Here is a 24,703-nt window from a genome sequence, read left to right on the forward strand (position 1 = left end):
TATCGGATTGACCCCCTAGAGTTATAACAACAAGAATATTTTAATTTATTAAGGGCCAGATTACAGGTTGTGCCCTATTCAGAACTTTTGCTCGAGCGATAACACCCACAGAAGTAAAAGATTTTGTGTGAGAAAGTTAGCACGCATATTACAAGTTGAAAGTAATTTTGTTTGCGAGTGAAACCTGACACACTCTAACCAAAGGACTTTGAGTATCACGGCCGTACTAACTTATTTTCCCCTTAGGCTATAATGTAGAGAGCAGAAGAAAAAAACTAACACTTATCGCTCACGTGCTAACATGACACCATATTTAACCCACAGTGCTATACCTGAATATTTCACATTCCATGTTTTTCACATACAGGATTTTTTTGTCAAGTAGATGAAAAAATGTTAAAGAATATTTATGCAATATTCATATTTAATAAAGGTTTTAACTATGTATTTACTGTAAATATTTTACATTCTAATTTTCAATGTTCAAGTCACTTTGAATGTGGGGGTCGATCCGATAAAAATCGTCACCCGCAAAAGTCGGCGACGCCAATATTTGCGCGGGTTTGGCATCACATATACGGCATAACCTAGAAGTTACGCGTGTATATTTCTGCCGTCGCCCGTAGTTTTTTGGGCCATAGGCAGGTATACCAAACCAGCTCAGTTTGGTATCCAATATACAGCGTAAGGACTTACGTGGCGAAAATAGAGAAATCTTACTCCATTTTCACCTCGCCACAAAAAGCAGCCGTAAGAAGCCTTACGCTGAGTATTGGAGCCCCGTAACTCTCTAAACTAGCTGCTAAATAAAACCTAACACCTAACGCATGCGCAATATCTATCTGTCATCCGCGATCTGCTAAATAAAACCTAACACTTAACGCATGCGCAATGTCTATCTCCCTGTCAACCGCGATCCCCCGCCGCAATCCCTAATAAAGTATTTAACCCCTAAACCGCCGCTCACGGACTCCACCGCCATCTACATAAACTAACCCCCTACTGTGAGCCCCTAAAACCGCCACCATCTAACTGATCTATCCCCTAATGTGAACCCCTTACACCGCCGCCATCTACCTTATCTATCCCCTAATCTGACCCCTTACACCGCCGCCACCTATATAAAAAATATTAACCCCTAATCTAATCCCCCTATACCGCCGCCAGCTATATTAATATTATTTACCCCTAATCTAATCCCCCTAAAATAATTATCTCTATTACCAGCCCTTAAAAGGGCCTTTTGCGGGGCTTTGCCCCAAAGTAAACAGCTCTTTTGCCCTATAACCTGCCCTCCCTACACCGCCGCCACCTATATTAATAGTATTAACCCCTAATGTAAGCCCCTTACACCGCCGCCATCTATATTAAAATTATTAACCCCTAATTTAATCTACCTACCCCGCCGTCAGCTATATTATCTATATTAACCCTAAGTATATTATAGTTAATATAGTTATTACATTATATATATTAACTATATTAACCCTAATTATATTAGGGTTAATATAGTTAATATAGTTACTATAGTATTTATATAAACTATATTAACTCTATCTAACCCTAACACCCCTAACTAAATTCTTATTAAATAAATCTAATTCATATTATAAACTAAAATATTCCTATTTAAATCTAAATACTTACCTATAAAATAAACCCTAAGATAGCTACAATATAATTAATAATTACATTGTAGCTATGTTAGGGTTTATATTTATTTTACAGGTAAATTGATAATTATTTTAACTAGGTATAATAGCTATTAAATAGTTATTAACTATTTAATAGCTACCTAGTTAAAATAATTACCCAATTACCTGCAAAATAAATCCTAACCTAAGTTACAAATACACCTACACTATCAATAAATTAAATAAACTACAAATATCTATCTAAAAATACAATTAAATAAACTAAACTAAATTACAAAAAAACAAACACTAAATTACAAAAAATAAAAAAAAGATTACAAGATTTTTAAGCTAATTACACCTATTCTAAGCCCCCTAATAAAATAATAAAGCCCCCCAAAATAAAAAAAATTCCCTACCCTATTCTAAATTAAAAAAAGTTCAAGCTCTTTTACCTTACCAGCCCTTAAAAGGGCCATTAGCGGGGCATGCCCCAAAGAAAACTGCTCTTTTGCCTGAAAAAAAAAACACAATACCACCCCCCAACATTACAACCCACCACCCACATACCCCTAATCTAACCCAAACCCCCTTAAATAAACCTAACACTAACCCCCTGAAGATCTCCCTACCTTATCTTCACCACGCCGGGCCGAACTCCTCATCCAATCCGGGCGATGTCTCTCCAAGCGGCAAAGAAGAGGTCTTCATCCCGGCGATGTCTTTATCCAAGCGGATGTTCCGATCAGCCAATAAAATGCGAGCTCAATCTGATTGGCTGATTGGTTCAGCCAATCGGATTGAACTTGAATCTGATTGGCTGATTCAATCAGCCAATCAGATTTTTCTACCTTAATTCCGATTGGCTGATATAATCCTATCAGCCAATCGGAATTCGACGGACGCCATCTTGGATGACATCATTTAAAGGTACCTCATTCGTCGTTCAGTCGTCGGCCGGGATGGATGCTCCGCGTCTGTGGAGCGAAGAATGAAGATTGAAGATGCCGCTTGATGGAAGATGCTGCCCGATGGAAGAAGACTTTGCTGCCGCTTGGATAAAGACATCGCCGGAATGAAGACCTCTTCTTTGCCGCTTGGATAGACATCGCCCGGATCGGATGAGGAGTTTGGCCCGGCGTGGTGAAGATAAGGTAGGGAGATCTTCAGTGGGGTAGTTTTAGGTTTATTTAAGGGGGGTTTGGGTTAGATTAGGGGTATGTGGGTGGTGGGTTGTAATGTTGGGGGGTGGTATTGTGTTTTTTTTTTCAGGCAAAAGAGCAGTTTTCTTTGGGGCATGCCCCCACAAAAGGCCCTTTTAAGGGCTGGTAAGGTAAAAGAGCTTTGAACTTTTTTTTAATTTAGAATAGGGTAGGGAATTTTTTTTATTTTGGGGGGCTTTATTATTTTATTAGGTGTAATTAGCTTAAAAATCTTGTAATCTTTTTTTTATTTTTTGTAATTTAGTGTTTTTTTTCTTGTAATTTAGTTTAGTTTATTTAATTGTATTTTTAGATAGATATTTGTAGTTTATTTAATTTACTGATAGTGTAGGTGTATTTGTAACTTAGGTTAGGATTTATTTTACAGGTAATTGGGTAATTATTTTAACTAGGTAGCTATTAAATAGTTAATAACTATTTAATAGCTATTATACCTAGTTAAAATAATTAACAATTTACCTGTAAAATAAATATAAACCATAACATAGCTACAATGTAATTATTAATTATATTGTAGCTATCTTAGGGTTTATTTTATAAGTAAGTATTTAGATTTAAATAGGAATATTTTAATTAATAATATTAATATTAGATTTATTTTAATAAGAGTTTAGTTAGGATGTTAGTTAGATAGGGTTATTATACTTAATATATATATATATATATATATATATATATATATATATATATATATATATATATATATATATATATATATATATATAATAACGATATTAACTATATTAACCCTAATATAATTAGGGTTAATATAGCTGGCGGCGGTGTAGGGGGATTAGGGGTTAATACATTTATTATAGGTGACTGCGGTGTAGGGGGATGTAGATTAGGGGTTAATGTGTTTAATATAGGTGGCGGCGGTGTAGGGGATTAGATTAGGGGTTAATACATTTATTATAGGTGGCCGCGGTGTATGGGGATGTAGATTGTAGGCAAAAGAGCAGTTTACTTTGTGACAAAGCCCCGCTAAAAGCCCTTTTAAGGGCTGGCAAAAGAGCTGAATTCTTTTGGGGCATGCCCCGCAAAAAGCCCTTTTAAGGGCTGGCAAAAGAGCTGTTACTTTGGGGCAATGCCACGCAAAAAGCCCTTTTCAGGGCTATTTGTAGGGTTAGACTTAGGTTTAGTGGTAGGGATAGTTTAGTATTTTAGGGGTTAAATAATTTAATATAGATGGCGGCGGGGTAAGGGGATTAGATTAGGGGTTAATAATTTTAAAATAGATAGCGGCGGGGTAGGGGCTCACTTTAGGGGGTAGGTAAGGTAGATGGCGGCGGTGTTAGGGGCTCACTTTAGGGGGTTATAGATTTAATATAGCTGGCAGCGGTTTAGGGGTTAATAACTTTATTAGGTAGCGGCGGGCTCCGGGAGCGGCGGTTTAGGGGTTAATACATATTTTATTGTTAGGATAGTGAGGGGGGATAGCGGATAGAGGGTTAGACGTGTCGGGCTATGTTAGGGAGGCGTGTTAGACAGTGCGGGTGATTTAGACTTTAGTCAGGTTTTGTAGGCGCCGGCAGTTTCTAACGTGGCGCAAGTCACTGGCGACGGCAGAAATTTGTACTTGCGCAGATTTCTGGACATCGCTGGTTTATCCGACTTACGGCACGTTAGCATCTGACGGCACCGTATATTGGATAGCTCGAGATACGAGCTGAAACTGCGGGCGACGCGGGTTCCCTCAATTGCGCCGCAAAGTACGCCGTTTATCGGATCGCGCCCGTGATATTCAAAACAAGTATTGGATTGGGGAGTTAAATATGACATTCAACAGCATGTTTGATATTGAACTGAAAAGTGTTATTTGGGAAAAAAAATTCTCCTACTTGCTAGACCACGTATCATGTGATATCCATCAGCCAATCACAGACTAGTGTAGGTATACCCAGTGAACTTGTGCACATGCTCAGTAGCAGCTAGTGGCTTATAAAGTATGCATATAAAAAGACTTTGCAAAATTAGATCATGGAAAGTACATTGGAAAGTATCTTAAAGCTGCATGTTATAGCTGAATCATGAATGTTTCATTTTGACTTTAGGGTCCCTTTAACAAGTAATTTGGAATGATTAGTGGTATGTTAGTAATAGTGCTAGCCAATGGTCATTAAAGTGAATGTGAAGTTTAATGAATAAGTGCCCAGTATCTAAAAATACTCTTAAAATCAGGGGCAGTTTGATTCATTAAACTTTACAATGAAGTTTCTTTTTTTTAAAAAAAACAAATACTTACCTTTGCTTTATGAAAAGCAGACCGGCGATCCTTCACCTGCAGCTCCTGCTGTAGTTAGCAGATCGATGCCCAGGTCGGTTTCCTACAATCGTTGCGTGCCTCATGAGCTGGACACCAAAGGGGGCACGTAACGATTGGAGGAAGCCGGATTTGTCATCTATCTGTTAACTACAGCAAGAGCTGCAGGCCAAGGATCCCCGGTCTGCTTTCCATAAAGCAAAGGTAAGTATTTGAAAAAAGAAGTTTCATTGTAAAGTTTAATAAATTAAAGTACCCCTGTTTTTAAGAGTATTTTTAGATACTGGGCTCTTATTCATTTAATTTCACATTCACTTTAATGCTTCTCTAAAGAATTAGTGTACACCTGCTGTACCCTTTAACATGGGAACATATTGGTACCTTTGCATATTGTACCTTTCAAAGTCAAATATGTACCTTTGGTGACTAAATTGGACCTCAGTGCTATGGTACCATAATGTCCCCTTAACCCCTTAGTGACCAGACCATTTTTCAATTTTCTTAACCTTAACAGGGCTATTTTTTAATGTTTGCAATGTTTGTGTTTAGCTGTAATTTTCCTCTTACTCTTTTACTGTACCATTAAATGGACTTTCTAAAGATACCATTATTTTCATCATATCATATAATTTACTATAAAATATTTTATAAAATATGATGAAAAAATGAAAGAAAAAAACACACACACTTTTTCTAACTTTGACCCCTAAAATCTGTTACACATCTACAACCCCCAAAAAACACCTATTCTAAATAGTTTCTAAATTTTGTCCTAAATACCCAATGTTTACATGTTCTTTGCTTTTTTTTCAAATAAGCAATAGTTACATTGTAACACTGATATCTGTCAGGAATCCCTGAATAACCCGTCACATGTATATATTTTTTTAGTAGGCAACCCAAAGTATTGATCTAGGCCCATATTAGTATATTTCATGCCACTATTTTACCGCCAAATGCGATCAAATAAAAAAAAAAGACGTTCACTTTTTCACAAATTTTAGGTTTCTCACTGAAATAATTTACAAACAGCTTGTACAATTATGGCACAAATGGTTGTAAATGCTTTTCTGGGATCATCTTTATTTAGAATAGCAGACATATATGGCTTTGGCATTACTTTTTGGTAATTAGAAGGCCGCTAAATGCCGCTGTGCACCATACTTGTATTATGCACAGCAGTTAAGGGGTTAATTAGGTAGCTTGTAGGGTTCATTTTAGCTTTAGTGTAGAGATCAGCCTCCCACCTGACACATCCCACCCCCTGATCCCTCCCTGACCCCCCTCAAACAGCTTTCTTCCCTCCCCCACCTCACAATTGTCACCACCATCTTAAGTACTGGCAGAAAGTCTGCCAGTACTAAAATATAAAGCATTTTTTTATATATATTGATTCTGCAGTGTTGGATCCCCCTTAGCCCCCAACCTCCCTGATCCCCCCATACAGCTCTCTAACCCTCCCCCCTCTACCTATTTGGTGCCATGCCAGTACCCAGTTTGCCAAAAAAAGTTGTGTTTTTTATTTTTTATATACAATAGAACATTTTCTCTTGTGTAGCTGCCCCCCTCAATACTCTACCCTCTCCCAGATCCCCTGCCCAACATTTATTCCCCCCTCCCTCTCTCTCCTTCCCAAACATTTACAACACATTAATGTAAATGTGGTGCCCGCGCAAACGCCCCCCGCTCCACTCCTGCTGCATCATGCACACTTCTGTGTGACCAGATCTGGAACTAACCAATGATGGGCCGCCCACCCGCCTCCCTGCTATGGTTCCCACCCACCAACGATCAGCACCATCGATGGTCGATGCAAAGAGGGCCACAGAGTGGCCCTTTCTGCATCGGTGGTTAAAAAAAGGTATTGCAGTGATGCCTCAATACCGATGCATCACTGCAATACCCTGAAAGCGCCTGAAAGCGATCACCATCGCTTCCAGCGCTTGAAACCCCAGAGAACGTGTCAGGCACGTCCTTGGTTCTTGTTAATAAAAAAACAGCTGAAATGATGCTTACTTGGATTTAAGAGCCATTTGCTTGTCATTGGGACACATCCATCGGTTAGAGCTGTTTCCAATCACGGTGTCTGTCATTGCTAATTGGCTGAAAGAAAAAACACACAGAAATAAACTGTAAGCAGCAGTACAGATAGACAGCATTAACACCTTGATATTGTGTATATTGTAAGCCTGGCATGGGTCAAATTGTTTCTGACTTCAGACAAAATGAACTAGATTCTTATAGGTACATTCAAGTGAAAATGTAATCCATCAGAAATAAATGTGTTCAGATGATTTAATATATATATATATATATATATATATATATATATATATATATACACATACACACACACACAAATAAATAGATACATATGCTTTTCAGACAAGTAGGAAGACGATTTAGAATTTAATATACAGTATATTAAAAATTGGAGCTCAAATTCTGCAAATTGCCTGACCTAGCTAAATATATACACACACACATATATATATATATATATATATATATATACACACACATATACACACACACAAGTTTTGAATATTTTAAAAGATTCATTTTGTATGCAAATCACTGCTGATATTTACTATGTATGCATCTATTGAATATGGAGTTTAACGTCCTTTTTATATTTTGTGTTATGAATTTCTTTGATTTTTACAATGCTTTATATAATAAAGAATGTAACCCTTTGTTCATAACATATTTTAATGCAAAAGTGTTATAATCAGAAGTTTATGGCTGATTTAATACAAACTCTTAGCTTTCCTGGTTTTAAATTTAAAATCATTGCAACCCATTAATACTGGGTCAGATTACAAGTGGGGCACTATCTTAAAGTGCACCTGTAAAGTAGCAAATTTGCCGTTTACGGGTGCACATTAAATAACTAGCCATTACAAGTAGCTGGTTAATGCTACCGCAAGTTTGCACTTTCATTTTGCGCTAAGCACAATTAAAGGGATACTAAACCCAATTTTTTTATTTCATGATTCAGATAGAGCATGCAATTTTAAGCAACTTCCTAATTTACTCCTATCAATTTTCCTTCGTTCTCTTGCTATCTTTATTTAAAAAGCAAAAATTTAAAGCTTAGGAGCCAGCCCATTGTAGGTTCAGCACCCTGGATAGCGCTTGCTTATTGGTGGCTACATTTAGCAAACCAATAAGCAAGCTTAAAGGGACAGTCTACCATAGAATTGTTATTGTTTTAAAAGATAGATAATCCCTTTATTACCCATTCCCCAGTTTTACATAACCAACACTGTTATATTAATATACTTTTTACCTTTGTGATTACCTTGTATCTAGGAACCTTCTTCGAGCCCCCTGATCACATGACTGTGACTGTTTATTATCTATTGTCTTAAATTTAGCATTGTTTAACCCCCTGTGCCTGAACACAGTGTTATCTATATGGCCCACGTGTACTTTCTGTCTCTTTGTGTTGAAAAGAGATTTAAAAAGAATGTGATAAGAGGCAGCCCTCAAAGGCTTAGAAAATAGCATGTGAGCCTACCTATGTTTAGTTTAAACTAAGAATACCAAGAGAAAAAATCTAATTTGATGATGAAAGTAAATGGGAAAGTTGATTAAAATTAAAAGTCCTATCTAAATAATGAAAGTTTAATTTATACTAGACTGTCCCTTTAACCTAGGTTCTGATCCAAAAATGGGCCGGCTCTTAAGCTTTACATTCTTGTTTTATAAATAAAGATAGCAAGAGCCAAGAGAACGAAGACAAATTGATATTAGCAGTAAATTAGAAAGTTGCTTAAAATTGCATGCTGAACCATTATTGAAAAAAATATGGCTTTAGTGTCCCTTTAACCAGAGGTCAGACCTCTGGTTAAAAATGAACAGTTTGAAGCAGTTATAAGGGGTTAAAATGAGTGGATGTTGGGTGTTTAAAAAAATGGCACCTGAAGTGCCTTTACATGGAGGTCAATGGGGTACTGTGTTTTCTCTATAAATATATATGCTAATTCTTATATACATATATATTTGCATGTTAATATGTGTTATACACATATAAACACATAAATATATATGTATATAGGCATATACATATATTTATTTATTGATGTCCAACGCTGTGGGATTTGCCACCTGCACTGCGCTAGGTTTCTTTTGCAGGCATGAGTATGAGGCTCCCATTAGAGTCTATGGAAGTGCAAGGTAGCTTTCGCATTGCGCTATACTTGTAATACCAGCGCATATTTACATGCAATGGTATTACTGAGTGAAAATCTGGCCTGGAGGGCTGGAATTGGGAAACACACACACAAAAAAATTCCACGTGTTTTCTTATGATGTTCTAAATCAATTTTTAGAGTTTGAAAAAAAAAAAACAACACATTTTGGCAATTTTCAGCCTCAATAGTTAAAGGGACAGTAAAGTGAAAAATAAATCATGATTTAGCTGGAGCATTCAGGTTTTTTTTTTGTTTTGTTTTTTAAGTTGATAATCCATTTCAGTGTACAGAAAAAAAGAGGATGGGAACCATGGTATAACACAGTGTTTACAGAAGAAAAATAAATAAATACAGGTCATACAGAACAGTATTCAACCTATATTATATGTCTATAATTATACCACAATCTGGTCTTTACATTATGATCCGCAGAATAATTGAAAAGTAATAAAAAGTCAAAAAACATAAAAGTTTACCTTGTGGAATAACACAACCAAGATCTTAAAACCTTATACTGATGAGTCACAAGACTTCATACTACCCCTGGATGGGTACCAACGTTTCCATTTTCAGTTTTTCCGAACTCACCCCCTTCCCCTCGCTCACCACCCTTCAACCACCCACTTCCCTATTTTAATTATTGAAAAAACAAGATACATTTTCCTAATCCACTAACAATAGTAATAATCTATGTATATAGGAGAGGAAGAAGAAAAAAAAAGAGAGAAAGATGATGGACAGGGTAACATAGTATAGGATTTTATCATACTCCCAATAGTGCATTCCATTTTAAACAACTTTGATTCTATTATCTAATTTTCTTCATTCTTTTGGAATAATTTGTTGAAAAGCATACCTAGGTAGGCTCATGGGGCAGCAATGCACTACTGGGAGCTAGCTGCTTATTGGTGGCTACACATATATGCCTCTTGTTATAGCCTCACCTAACGTGTTCAGCTAGCTCCCAGTAGTGCATTGCTGCTACTGTGACAAATTATACCAAGAGAATGAAGCAACTGCAATTTCCACCCATGTGCAGAGCTATTTTGGAGTTTCTAGACACATTTAACACTTTCTGTAGACCTTTTTTTTTTTTAGCAGACCCAGCAGATTCAAACTATACCAATATTTTATGTATATGTTATCATGACATCTAAGGTACAACAAAAGGTATAAAAAAACTGAATATTTTTATTAAAATTTTAATAAACAAGGTTGTAAACAATAGTGTGTGTGTTTTTGTAAACTCTTGAAAAAAAAGTGTTTAACCTCTTAATAATAAACAACTTTGGATATAATTATATATGTGCATATAGGGGCTCCCATGATCCTATACTTTATTTTAAAGATGGGTTTTTGGTCTTTAATCAATGGGTCTTGGGCTCTCTAGGCCTTTTTGATGGACTGTTATAAGTGCCTAGAAAAATTAAAAGTGTGTATTTTTATTTAAAAACAATAAAGGTAATTGGTTTTCAAATTGTGGGTCTTGGGGGTCTAAGGACTTAGGGGAGCATAGATTGAGAGTTTGAATCCTCACTCCCCCCCCCCCCATCTAGTTCCCTTAAGCTCTATGAAGAACATCCTGGATTATGGGTTGGTGACATCCCATGCCCATGTGTGGTAATGTTTCCAACATTTCCAAAATGCCCAAAAGATGCTGAAACCTCGGACACCTCACATGTCCCCCCAGATGATGACACCTGGTCATCATCTGCAAAATAGGAGTTTATCAGATGGTTGATGATCACCTGTCCTCATCCCCAGTTAAAGGGTTCAAATTCTATGCTGTATCTGAATCATGAAAGTAACATTTTAGGCTTCTTGTCCCTTTAAGCCTTCAGAATTAGCAATGCAGTATAACCGTAGCATCAGGGTTTCTTACACAAAAATTGGTTGAAGACATCTGACACAAATGCAGTTTAGTTTAGGCCAACTAGTCGTGTTCCTATGGCATCAGGAATAAAGGGGTCAGCACATATTGAGGGGTTGTTCTATGGCATGATGTATTTCTACTCTTGTGTTTCCTAGATGGTTAATTTATTAATTGTATTATTATTCAATGACCTGTGGATGTCTAATGGGAGTGCATCAGTGGATGTCTAATGGGAGTGCATCATTGGATGTCTAATGGGAGTGTAGGAGTGCATCTGTGGTTGTCTAGTGGGAGTGCATCTGTGGTTGTCTAGTGGGTATTTAATAGTGCATCTGTGGTTGTCGAGTGCATCTGTGGTTGTCTAGTGGGTATTCAATAGTGCATCTGTGGTTGTCTAGTGGGAGTGCATCTGTGGTTGTCTAGAGGAAGTGTGGCAGTGTATCTGTGGCTGTTTAGTGGGAGTGCTTAAACCTAACAATGCATCCCTGGCATCCAGTTGGGATAAATATAGGTGATAAATATGAGCTAAAATTGATGGAGGTCAGAGGTATGTGGGGCACTAGATGCCTAGGAAATAATTCCCAGCATTTCTAGAAGGATTTCTGGGACACAGAGTTGATTGTGATAAGTTGGGTGAAGTCAGGAATTTGGAGGTAGAGTAAGGGCATTTTTATGAAAACGGGACATTTACCCTGATGGGGGAACCTTGTGCTCTACTTTTTTATTATTATAATTAGCAGTGAGCAGTTCAGCCAATCAGAAGGCCACCACTCAACACTACTTCAGCTAGCTTAGTTACAGAGCTGTCTCACATGCGGGCTAGTTTCCCTTCAACCTCTCACAGGAGCACCATGAGTAGTTTAAATCAATAGTGATGAGTGGTCACCTGATTGGCTGAAACGCTCACTGATTATTATAATGGGGGGGATGCCAGTGGAACGTTCCATGGTCACATTTGAAAGGTAAAATAAGTTTATAACAATAACATTTGGTAAAATATTTTTAAAAAGTATGTATTATTACTGGCAGCAATAGATCTTTTACAGCAGTTATTTTTTTTTAAGTTGACTGTCCATTTACTATATATACCAGCCAAATTTGATAAAGGAATAGTAATGTCAAAACTGAAATACACATGGTTAAATAGAATACTTTTGCAATATACTTCCATTAGCAAAAGATGCTTCAAGTAAAAGTTTTTGCTGTTTTTCAGAGGCATACACACATATGCTGTGAGGGCCTGTGCACCAGTATTCAAGCTCAGAGAGCAGTCAGTGGTGTGTATTGTGACTGAAGAATTAACTGACTCTCAGAGAAGGTGCAGTGTTTGCCTACTGGTGCAAATACAGCAGTCATCCATTGTGAATATCCTCCCATTCCTATTGAAGTTCTTATACAAGTGAAAAATAATTCAATTAAACTCTGCTAATTCAACCAGAACTGAATATTAACAGAATTTTGTATCTATTCATAAAATAGACAGGGAGAGGATACTGGTGTCTAGCATAAGCTAATGCTTTTTTTTTTTTTTTTTACTTTTATTAAACAAAAGAGCTTAAGAAACAGACATTCAGTACAAAAATGCTCATCTATTAATAAGAACAATCATAAGTTAAACATTTCTCTGAGATTGCCCTAAAAAGAATTGCATGTTCACCATCACAGTTTTATCAGAGAATACATAGTGCTGGAAATCAAACCTGTTCAATCTATGACAAATTATTCAGTTTAAAAAGCAAAATAGTTTTTATTTCTACAAATTGTATTCTCAACATTAATAAACCATTATAAAATAACAGTGATTTTTTTTATTATAAAAAAAAAGTGCTGCTAGTCAAAAAAAGGTGTCGGCACAAAAAAAGGTGTTGGCAAAAAAAGTGCTGCTAGTCAAAAAAAGGTGTCAGCCAATAGAATGCGAGCTCAATCTGATTGGCTGATTGGATCAGCCAATCGGATTGAACTTGAATCTGATTGGCTGATTTCATCAGCCAATCAGATTTTTCCAACCTTAATTCCGATTGGCTGATAGAATCCTATCAGCCAATCGGAATTGAAGGGACGCCAATCGGATTTGAAGGGACGCCATCTTGGATGACGTCCCTTAAAGGAGCCTTCATTCGTCGGTAGTTCGTCGGGAAAGGAGGATGTTCCGCGTCGGCGGGATGAAGATTCAAGACCCGGCTTCGACGATGACCTCGCCCGGATAGAAGACTTCTTCAGCGCCTCTTGGAAGATGACCTCGCCCGGATGGAAGATTTCTTCAGCGCCGCTTGGAGGATCACTTCATCGGATGGAAGATTTCTTCAGCGCCCTTTGGAGGATAACTTCTGCCGGTCCGGATGTCCTCTTCAGTTCCATCGGTGGCTCGGCTGAGTGAAGACAACTAAAGGTAGGATGATCTTCAGGGGATTAGTGTTAGGTTATTTTAAGGGGGGTTTGGGTTAGATTAGGGGTATGTGGGTGGTGGGTTTTAATGTTGGGGGGGGTTGTATTTTTCTTTTACAGGCAAAAGAGCTGAACTTTGGGGCATGCCCCCACAAAAGGCCCTTTTAAGGGCTGGTAAGGTAAAAGAGCTTTGAACTTTTTTAATGTAGAATAGGCTAGGGCATTTTTTATTTTGGGGGGGGGTTGTTATTTTATTAGGGGGCTTAGATTAGGTGTAAGTAGCTTAAAATTGTTGTAATATGTTTTTAAATGTTTGTAACTTATTTTTTTTTATTTTTTGTAACAGCTTTTTTTATTTTTTGTACTTTAGTTAGTTTATGTAATTGTATTTAATTGTAGTTATTTGTATGTAGTTTATTTAATTTATTTAATGATAGTGTAGTGTTAGGTTTAATTGTAACTTAGGTTAGGATTTATTTTACAGGTAATTTTGTATTTCTTTTAGCTAGGTAGTTATTAAATAGTTAATAACTATTTAATAACTATTCTAACTAGCTAAAATAAATGCAAAGTTACCAGTAAAATAAATATAAATCCTAAGATAGCTACAATGTAATTATTAATTATATTGTAGCTATCTTAGGGTTTATTTTACAGGTAAATATTTAGTTTTAAATAGGAATAATTTATAAAAGTATAGTGTAGTGTTAGGTGTAATTGTAACTTAGGTTAGTTTTTATTTTACAGGTAAATTTCTCTTTATTTTAGCTAGGTAAGCTATTAGATAGTTAATAACTATTTAATAGCTATTGTACCTAGTTAAAATAAATTGAAAGGTGCCTGTAAAATAAAAATAAATCCTAAGATAGCTACAATATAATTATTATTTATATTGTAGCTATATTAGGGTTTATTTTACAGGTAAGTATTTAGTTTTAAATAGGATTAACTTAGTTAATAAGAGAAATATTATTTAGATTTATTTAATTAATATTTAAGTTAGGGGGGTGTTAGGGTTAGTGTTAGACTTAGGTTTAGGGGTTAATAATTTTATTACAGTGGCGGCGGTGTAGTGGGGGGCAGGATAGGGGTTAATAAATTTATTATAGGTGGCGACGGTGTGGGGGGGCAGGATAGGGGTTAATAAATTTATTATAGGTTGCGGGGGTCCGGGAGCGGCGGTTTAGGGGTTAAACTATTTATTTAGTTGCGGCGAGGTGCGGGATCGGCAGGATAAGGGTTAATAAATTTATTATAGAGGGCGGCGGTATAGGGGGGCAGGATAGGGGTTACTAGGTATAATGTAGCTGGCGGTGGGCTCCGGGAGCGGCGGTTTAGGGGTTAATATGTATAGAGTAGCTTGCGGTGGGCTCCGGGAGCGGTGGTTTAGGGGGTAATACATTTATTTAGTTGTGGCGGTGTAGGGGGGGCAGATTAGTGGTGTTTAGACTCGGGGTACATGTTAGGGTGTTAGGTGTAGACAGCTCCCATAGGAATGAATGGGATGTCTGGCAGCAGCGAACTTGTACTTTCGCTATGGTCAGACTCCCATTGATTCCTATGGGATCCGCCGCCTCCAGGCTGGCGGTTTGAAAACCAGGTACGCTGGGCCGTAAAAGTGCCGAGCGTACCTGCTAGTTTTTTGATAACTAGCAAAAGTAGTGAGATTGTGCCGCACTTGTGTGCGGAACATCTGGAGTGACGTAAGAATCGATCTGTGTCGGACGGAGTCCGGCGGATCGAAGTTTACATCACAAAATTCTACTTTTGCCGGTCTGAAGCCTTTGATAACTAAGGCGAATCAGCCTCGCCACAAATACGCTGCGGAATTCCAGCGTATTTGAGGTTGACGGCTTGATAACTACCCCCCTATACATCAGCCACACCAGCACATGTCGCTTCTTTGCTAGGAACAAGTTCCCTCTCACCCTGAACTAGACAATGCTGCATGGGGAGGGGCGTGTGTGCACTCACTTATTCTTCCCACTGACACCTTTCTACAAAGCACTATTCCCCTAACAAACTTCAGTTAGTTGATCTTAGGTCCACAGCAGAAAGAGCAGGGCTAAGGGGACCAGTAGACTGGATGCTGTCTGTCCAAGGCTGCATGGATACAGTGTGAGATGAGTCACACAGCCTTAAGACTGAAGAGAGCAGTGTATGCAGCTGCACAGATGCTCAAATCCTCATGTGCCTGCCACTCCAGCTTTCTGCTGCATGCACCCACAGTCAGCTCTACCCAGAAACAATCCCCACCACCAGAGCAGTTACCTGGTAACAGTGGTAACCCCAGTAGGACCTTTTCTGATGCAGTGGGAAATGGCTGGATGCCGAGTTAGGGCTTTGCATTCAGTGCTGCACAGTGCACATCTAAAACAGTACATGGCACTAGCTTGGCATGTCACATGACACCGGCACGGTCTGGCACAGTTATATATAAGCAGAGTACTTTTGACTGTGACAGTATTAGGACTGAATGTGTGTGTTCCCCATGTCACATCAGCAGTCTGGTATGAACCATAAAAAAAAAAATAAAAAAAAAATATTTTTTTTTTTTTTTGGACTCTTGGGCCCCTCAACAGAGACTGGGCCCAGGGCAGCTGCCCCTTTTGCCCTGTGTTAAAGACGGTCCTGATCACGAGCGCTAGCCAGGGTGCTGAACCAAAAATGGGCCGGCTCCTAAGCCTACATTCTTCCTTTTTCAAATAAAGATAGCAAGAGAACAAAGAAAATAAATAGTAAATTAGAAAGTTGCTTAAAATCACATGCTCTATCTGAATCATGAAAGAAAGAAATTGGGTTTACTATGCCTTTAAACACACAGGTAAAGTTCAGCCCAATACTTGCAAGCCTTGCGATTCCTGAGCTGTAGTGCAAGCAGAATCAGATTCTAATTCCTGAGCCGTATACAACTGCTGATTGACAGGTCTTATGTGGCTTTCCACTTGAGTGGAACCCACTGTATATCTTTAACCTCTTTGTGGGGGTTAAACATATCTAGTGCAATTAATGCATTAATTACAGACTCTAATGAATTAGATCATGTGATTTATTGCATTAGAAGTCTCTTTATGGTTGCGTCAATTATCAATGCATATTGTTAAAGGGACACTGAACCCAAATTTTTTCTTTGGCGATTCAGATAAGCAACTTTATAATTTACTCCTATTATCAATTTTTCTTCCTTCCCTTGCTATCTTTATTTAAAAAAGAAAGCATCTAAGCTTTTTTGGGGTTCAGAACTGTGGACAGCACTTTTTTATTGGTGGATTCATTTATCCACCAATCAGTCTCACTACTGTGGAGAACAGCATTAGAAATCTATTCTCCACCAGTTGTAGAAGCAGTTACACAAAAAAAGGGCTCTACAAGGTGCAAAAATGATCTATTATAAAGCACAATAATAATGGTTATTGGAGTGCAATAATAATTAATGTGAGTGAAAAAAAATATATATATAATGGAGCACCAAAATAATATATAACAGACCACAAAAATGATATCTAGTGGGGCATAAAAATAGGATATAAAAAGGCGCTAAAATTGAAGCACAAAAACAATGAAAATGTAGATCTATTTTCTTATATAAAAGTTTGCTGAAGAGGAGCGTTAACAAAGCTACTAGGAAGGCTGTATAAAGATTTCTATTGGTTTATATATGATTGACATGGAGAATAGTTGCTTATTTTTAGTGATAAATAAGGAGAAGATACTAATCCGACTGGAGAAATTTATCATTAGTTCTCCTCAGCTCTCCTATGGAGAAAAAACAAATTTTTTATGATAAATACCGGTGCACATGTGCGCCTCTACAAAGGAGAGCTGTGGAGAACTGATAGGAGAACAGAAAGGAGAATTCCCCAAATGATTGATAAATGGAGCCCATAGTAATAATAGATTCTTGTTCCATCTGACAACTTATTCTTCCTATGTTTTCTTTAAGATATACTTAGTTATTCAAATTTACAGTTAACACATGTCCTGGGGAATAGATGCTAATCTGGGTGAATTGAGTGAATCTAGAAATATCCCAGTGAGTAAAAGAAGGCAGAATCATGTAATTCAGTTGCACATAGCAGAATGTAGCCATTTATTTGTTTAAAATTCCAGCAGTATTTAAATCAAACAAAATAAAATGTAATATTATCTTCTCCACCTGTAAAGGGTTTAAACATATAGTTATAATCAGCTCCAGAGCAATAGTGATGTACTGGAAGCTAGCTGGTAATTGGTGGCTGTTTTCTTGTCATTGGCTCCAATGAGTAATCTGTTTATCTAGGTCCCAGCAGTGAATTAGTGATCTGGAGCTTTGGTGCAATAATAAAATATGCTTGCACATACACACACATATATATATATACTGTATATAGTGTATACCTCTGCGTCATGCAAGGTAATATAAATGAGACATGAAAGCCAACATTTTTTTTCCTGATTCAGAAAAAGCATTTTAAACAACCTTCGTATTTTCTTCTGCTATCTAATTTGCATCATTCTATTGGTACCCTTTATTGAAAAGCATACCTAGGTTGTTTAAAATTTTACTCATCTGTTCCACACAGAAAATCAGAGGCTACATAGACCAAGTGCAGGATAAACCTGTTTGATATCCATGAAAACAGAATATTTTGTGTATTTTTTTTAACAAAAGATCAAAAGGTTAAACAATAAAGACAATTTTTCACAGCCTTTTTTGTTCATATTTACCAAGAGTGCCAATATTCGTGGAGGGCACTGTATGTGAAAGAATAACAACACACATTTACCAGCTGATCAGACATTTTGTCACTGGACTATGTGATGAAAATCAATTATCTATTGTGTTCTTAACATCTATGGATGTATATCTATGACTGTCCGTACAAGTGTAGAGTCAGTACTTGTTTTATATAACACAAGAAAGGAAATCCTTTCTGAAGGGATAGTATTTGCAGTCATAGTATTTTCAGTTCTTCCCATCAGGACATCACATAAACCATTAGTTTAATTGAATGCTTTCTCGCCCTTAGATTAATGAAACAGCATTTAGTGATGAACTTTTTAGCAGACACTTCACAGGGTATCATTATGTTACAATGTACCTGACAGTAGCTGAGGGCCAAATTAAGCAGAAAATATATGTTTAACCAAAAGTGATACTTAACTAAAACAATGATTTCAACAATTCTGTGAGTAAATTTTATGGATGGTAAAACATTCGTATAATTAGCATTTTCTTGCACGAAGGCTGTTCAAGCCAATTACCCATCAAGCATTTCACTAAAATGTGTTACTCTAGTGTTTGTCATACTTAGCCTATTGGAACCTATTTAGAATTGTTTCACATAGTTGTCTATAGTATATGAAGTAAAAAAAGTTTCTTCTTCTGCATTTCTGTCACACTTAATTTGCTGTACTTTTACACCAAGTCACTTCTTTGTAATACGGTGTGACACTGTGTGGTAGCACAAGACTGGAACATTAATTAGCTGTATTAATTCATTATATTTAAAGTAACGGTAGATGTATAATAAAACAGTTTAAAAGTCTTTACAAACAATAAGGCACCCCTATTTTTTTTTTTTAAAGAAAGAATTACGCATAAAGCTAATTTCGCTGCCTGTCCTCTGCAAGAATGATTTTTTTTTTGGGTTCTTATGCAGTAGCAGTCATGGCCAATGAGAAGCCATGGAGCATGGCTCACTAAAAATAATAGATTCACACTCCTGTGCTTCTGGGTAGCCGCAGGTAAAGATTGCACATGTAGGGTTGCCACCTCAGCCATGTGTTCCTGGACACTTATGAGTTACACATGCTGCAAGGTGTGCAGGGAGGTACATGAGTGCTGTCCATGGTCACTATTCGTGTGCTGTCCAGATGTGCAGTGCTTGTTGCCCTCTGCACACCCTGCAGGATGTGTAACTCATAAGTGTCCAGGAAAATATGGCCGTGGTGGCAACCCTAAGCCCATATCAGGTGCATGCATAATATCCCACGTAAAAAAGCTCTATAAGTCACAACATTACAGAAAACAATAAGGAAGGGCAGAGGGAGTGATACTATGATAAACATATAATCCTATATTTTAAAAATGATGTTTTATACTTAAAAGCATATAGTTTACACAGACAGAATTTCTCAACTGTTTATTTACTATCACTTTAATATTCATCTGAAATTTTATATAGAAGTTTTAGTAAACACATTTTATAATATTACTTTGCTCCTTTATATGAGTTTATATAAAAATTCTGATATAAGGAACTGTCATTACATTTTATAAGCAGTATAAAAGAAATTGAATTATGTAAATTTATTTTGAAATTACTACCTTTTTTTTATTATATTTGTGGACCAGGAATCAAGTGTAGATATCTAATGCTGTTTTCATCCTGGTTATTTATAAATAAAGTCTTGCTATGATTACTACAAACAATTTTATCTTTAGTGAGTGAAAAGTAATTTTTACTGCTACACAATTTCATATTCACTCAAAATTTGCTTTTGTGAGGCTATGTTTAAAGGAACCTAAAACCCCAAAACAATATTTAATGATTTAGATAAAGAGTAAAATAAAAAAATGAATTTACTCCAATTATCAAATTTACTTAGTTCTCTGGGTATCCTTTGAAGAACAGCAGCTAGGAAAGTGTGGGAGCATACATGTGACGGGAGCAATATATGGCAGCAGTTTTATAACTATGTTATACATTTGCAGGAACAATAGGTGGCAGCAGCGTTTCCTGTTGTTTAATGCTTCAGAAATGTACACGCTAATTACCTAGATATTGCTTCATCAAAGAATACCATGAGAATGAATTAAATTTTTAAAATAGAAACAATTGAAAACTTTTTAATATGTTATGACCTGTCTGAATGACCAAAGAAAATATAGAGTTGTCTGTACCTTTAATATACATCCATATTCTTTTTGGCTAAATTAGCTATGTATGGGAGTTGTATTTTGGATTTATTAGTTCCTATAAAGAAATATTATTGTAGTCTAGACTATTAGATGAACCTTATTTACACATAATTTTAACACTTACTGGTGTAGGATGTAAACTATGGGTGGAAAACATATGGCAAATTTGTCTGCAATCCACCTCTAGGATTTTGCTTATTGGCGGCATATATATAACTTTCTTTGTTTAGTATACATTTTAAAAGATATAATTAGCACTTAAAACACCATGTAAAATGATTGCACCTTATTGTAAAAAAAAATCTCAGGGTGCTGGATTTCCAATTCAATCCTAAATATAACCTTAAAAGGGCATTAAACACCTATTGCTTTGATTTAAAAAAAAAATGTTCTTTGTCCCATGTTACCTAGAGAGGTCAAAAAGTAGATCTTGTAATCTGCAAATGCTGAAAATCAAATAGCTGGTTTAGGTAATTTACAGCAATTTGCACATTTGTACACAAAAGCAATAGATATTTACTGTCCTTTTAAGAGACATGGTTACAATTAGATTTTATTTGCTTGCATGAAGCCTTGAAAAGAAAACCCATCTGTAATGTAATAAATTTGTTACAAAAAATATTGCTTCCTTCTGATAGATTGTTGGATTTATGGCTCCCAGTGCTCTGATCTTGGAGCTTGTTCCTAGTCTGTGTGCTTTGTATTTAGGCCAGCTTTTCTAACCTACTGGCCTTACATATTTGCTGACAGCCTTTATCCTTTGCTTGTCTGACCTTGTTCTAGTCTCTAGCCCTATGATCTTGTTACATGGAATCGTTTCCTTCCCTTGCACTTGTGCACGCAGTCTGCCAGCTGCTTTCTCTCACCTCACTTTCTGGTACCCTGTAATCTTCAGATAGTGATGAGTGAATATTTTGGCACATTTCTTAAAAATAACAAATGCTGTCTGCATTGAAAAGAATGTTAACATTTTGAACGTTTCACATTTGCCTAAGAAAAAAAAATGTAAATTGTACCTTTTATCCAATGTAATATACAATTATTAATACTCATTGACTTTAGGGAGTTATGGGAATCAATATTCAAATGTAACTAAGCAACATAGTAGATAAGGTTGAAATAAGACTGAAATTCCTTGATTTTCTATTGGACAAATGTCAGGGGAAAATGAATTCTATAATTGAAATAATTTAAACTTTCACCTAATTCTATATTCTGCCTTACAATATTACACTGACAGATTCTCCCCTCTGTAGGCATCTCGTTTTCTAGAGATCTTGTTCTAATTCTGTAGCAGTTTTATTTCCAGATCCAGTTCTATACACTTTTGCATAATGATGAAATGTTTAACTAATTTGCAGCACTGTCCGAATTCCCAGTCTGCTCCTTGCATGATTTATTTTTTCTTGGGAATTCTCTATATCTTTTGTTTTATTTTTATACCAGTTTTATATCAAAAGTGTAGATATTTTACCTCAAGATTTCCTAAGAAGCCACATCCTACATTAAAATTTGTTGTAAAGTGAAATTAAGCAACCAATCAGGATGCTTGTTCCAGGTCTTGCAAGGGACTATGTGTCTGACATGCAGGCACAGTTACTTTATTTCCTTCCTCAGCATTAGGATGTTTACACTGAAATCTTGTGAGATTATGGTAAAATTTGTTGAGATCACCGTAAAGCAAAGAGTGAACTAAGCACTGATGATGCCTATTGGCTGTTTTTACAGAAGACAGTAAAATATAGGCATGTGCATTTGTTTTGTTACAAATGCCAATTCAAACACAAATTTTCTTCTTATTTTTTTTCCACAAAATGAATATCCAAACAAATGCACAACAAAAATGAAAGTAAACAAATAATTTGGCAGTAATCATTTGCTACTTTATGGGGTTAAAATGTTTACCTGCAGTGTACTGGAGAACTGCACTAATCCTGATCCTTCTTCACAGAGCCACAGGGTGTGCTAATAGTAAGCTTAGCGCAATGCATTCCAGGGCCTTCGCTAAAGGTGAAAGTCGCAGTAAGCCTATTATTAGCGGGCCTAGGGCTCTCTGAAGAAGGATCAGTAAGTATTTAATGCAACAAATTTTCATTATTGGTTTTGTTTAAAATAAAATGAATATTGAATAGCATAGGCAATGATTATTTAGAAAACTACGTTTTTGCATATTCATTATGAAAGTTTCGCTGAACCAAATTTTTCGTCCTTGCACACCTCTAGTAAAAAATTAGCTTAAGCATAACTGCTCACAGATCACTTTTTATGGTAAAAGATATTGCTTTTTTTTTTTACATAGATTTTTAATTAGATGCTGCATCAATTTCAAGTGGTTTAGCATATGAGTAAAAATATGTCTTGTGGAATTTTGTAGATACATTTTCTGGAAAGCTTCTCAAGTAAGATAGACTCTACCAAACTTTCAGTAATGTATATATAAGTTCACTTTGTGTTAACCAATCTTATCCAGTGATACAGCTTTAGTGAGACAGAGAAAACAGGTTTAAAGAGTCATTGTATGTGTCGCTTACAGTCACTGTAGATACAGTGCTAGCTCTGCTGTATATTTAATGCTTGGAAATAGATTATTGGTCTTTAAAACAATTTTCACAGAAGAAACACACATTACGGGTTCAACAAAAAATTGGCACCAGAACAACTAAAATATTGTCCATGGTACCTGGACCTTTACATTTAAATTGTAGGTTTTGTGAAAGAGTTGGAAGCATAACCACTCCTGCACAACTGCTACCTATTTCTACCTGCCTCTGCATGTTTAAGTTATCCAGCACTGATTTAATCCTTTCCAGGCTCTGAAGTGTTGTCACGGTTTCTTGTATGTTCCATAACAGGAAGGAATTAAATTACTAGTACTGTGTGAGTATCTATTTTAAGGGCAATTAAGTAGTTAAACCATTGGATTAAAAATATGCTGGTGTCTATATTTTCTAGGTTTGACATCCCAAATTGCAATATATTAAAAACGAATGTAAAAACTAATATATTATCACATAGTTTTTTGTGTGAATAGGAATGTGGCTTATTACTTGTGATTGAGCTATGCTTAAAAACGTTATTGTAATTTAACTGCATTTAATAATTACAGCAGGTTACGCACTTTTTAAGCACATATTATTAGACCTATTACTGTAGTAAAAAAAATTGAATGAAGAGGTGTACTGATGTTAAGATGATGAGAGAAATTACTTTTGAAACAGGTATAGTAGACATTTTTAACAGGGGATACATAGCAGAATATTTCAGTTAACTGTTTTCAAATTTTAATAAAATTCTACAAATATAATTATTCATCTTTTGAAAGTTTTTTAATGTTTTCCTGCTATGTAAAGAAGAAATTGTGCCTGTCTTACAGTCTTTCTTCATATCAGTTAACAATAGGCTGCTCCAAATTCTGCCAATAAATAACCACTCCCCTATGCTGTCACTATATATATATAAATATATATATATATATATATATATATATATATATATATATATATATATATATATATATTAGTTTATGTGTGAGAGAGGCTGAAAAGAATGTACTTTATAGAAAATAGTGTCAGAGAAAATAATGTCAGATAATGATGTGCATGTTAATGATGTGCATGCTTTATTTGCTATGCATATATATGCATTGCAGAGTAAAAGAGGGAGGTACAGAGTTTAAAGATTAATAAAAAAACGAACAGTAAAAAATCCAGACATACAATGTTTAACAAAACAACACAAATTCAGAAGCAATAATGTAATATAAAATGCATAAAGGTATTATCTATAAACCAGTGTAATATGTAAAATGTGTAAAATGTAATAGTCACCATAATTCTATTTACTTATTTTGAATCTAAATAAAAGTGAAAGCATATATATACATCTTTGTTTCTAACTTAAATTAATTTGTTTCAAAGTTAGATTAGGCAAAGGGACATGGAACCCCAAATGTTTCTTTCATGGTTCAGATAAAGAATAGATTTTAAACAACTTTCCAATTTACTTGTTATCTAATTAGCTTCATTCTCTTGATATCCTTTATTGAAGAAACATCAATCTACATGGGGAGCCAATAGCATGATGCATATATATGCAGCCACCAATTAGCAGCTCCTGAGCCTACCTATGTATGCTTTTCAACAAAGGATACCAAGAGAATGACACAATTTGGATATGTAAATTGGAAAGTTGTTCAAAATTACATGCTTTATCTAAATAATGA

General features: G+C 36.0%; 1 protein-coding gene across 1 annotated transcript in view; it reads right to left on the minus strand.

Moving 5' to 3' along the window:
• RPH3A (rabphilin 3A) overlaps positions 1 to 24,703 on the minus strand; it is a 496,507-nt gene that overhangs the window by 351,395 nt on the left and 120,409 nt on the right. Inside the window, exon 2 of the mRNA XM_053701695.1 lies at positions 7,137 to 7,223. Within this exon, the coding sequence (XP_053557670.1) occupies positions 7,137 to 7,164 (28 nt within the window). The 5' untranslated portion in view covers positions 7,165 to 7,223. The remainder of the gene's footprint in view (positions 1 to 7,136; positions 7,224 to 24,703) is intronic.

Source organism: Bombina bombina, chromosome 2 (genome assembly GCF_027579735.1).
Source record: "Bombina bombina isolate aBomBom1 chromosome 2, aBomBom1.pri, whole genome shotgun sequence".
Lineage (NCBI taxonomy): Eukaryota > Metazoa > Chordata > Amphibia > Anura > Bombinatoridae > Bombina > Bombina bombina.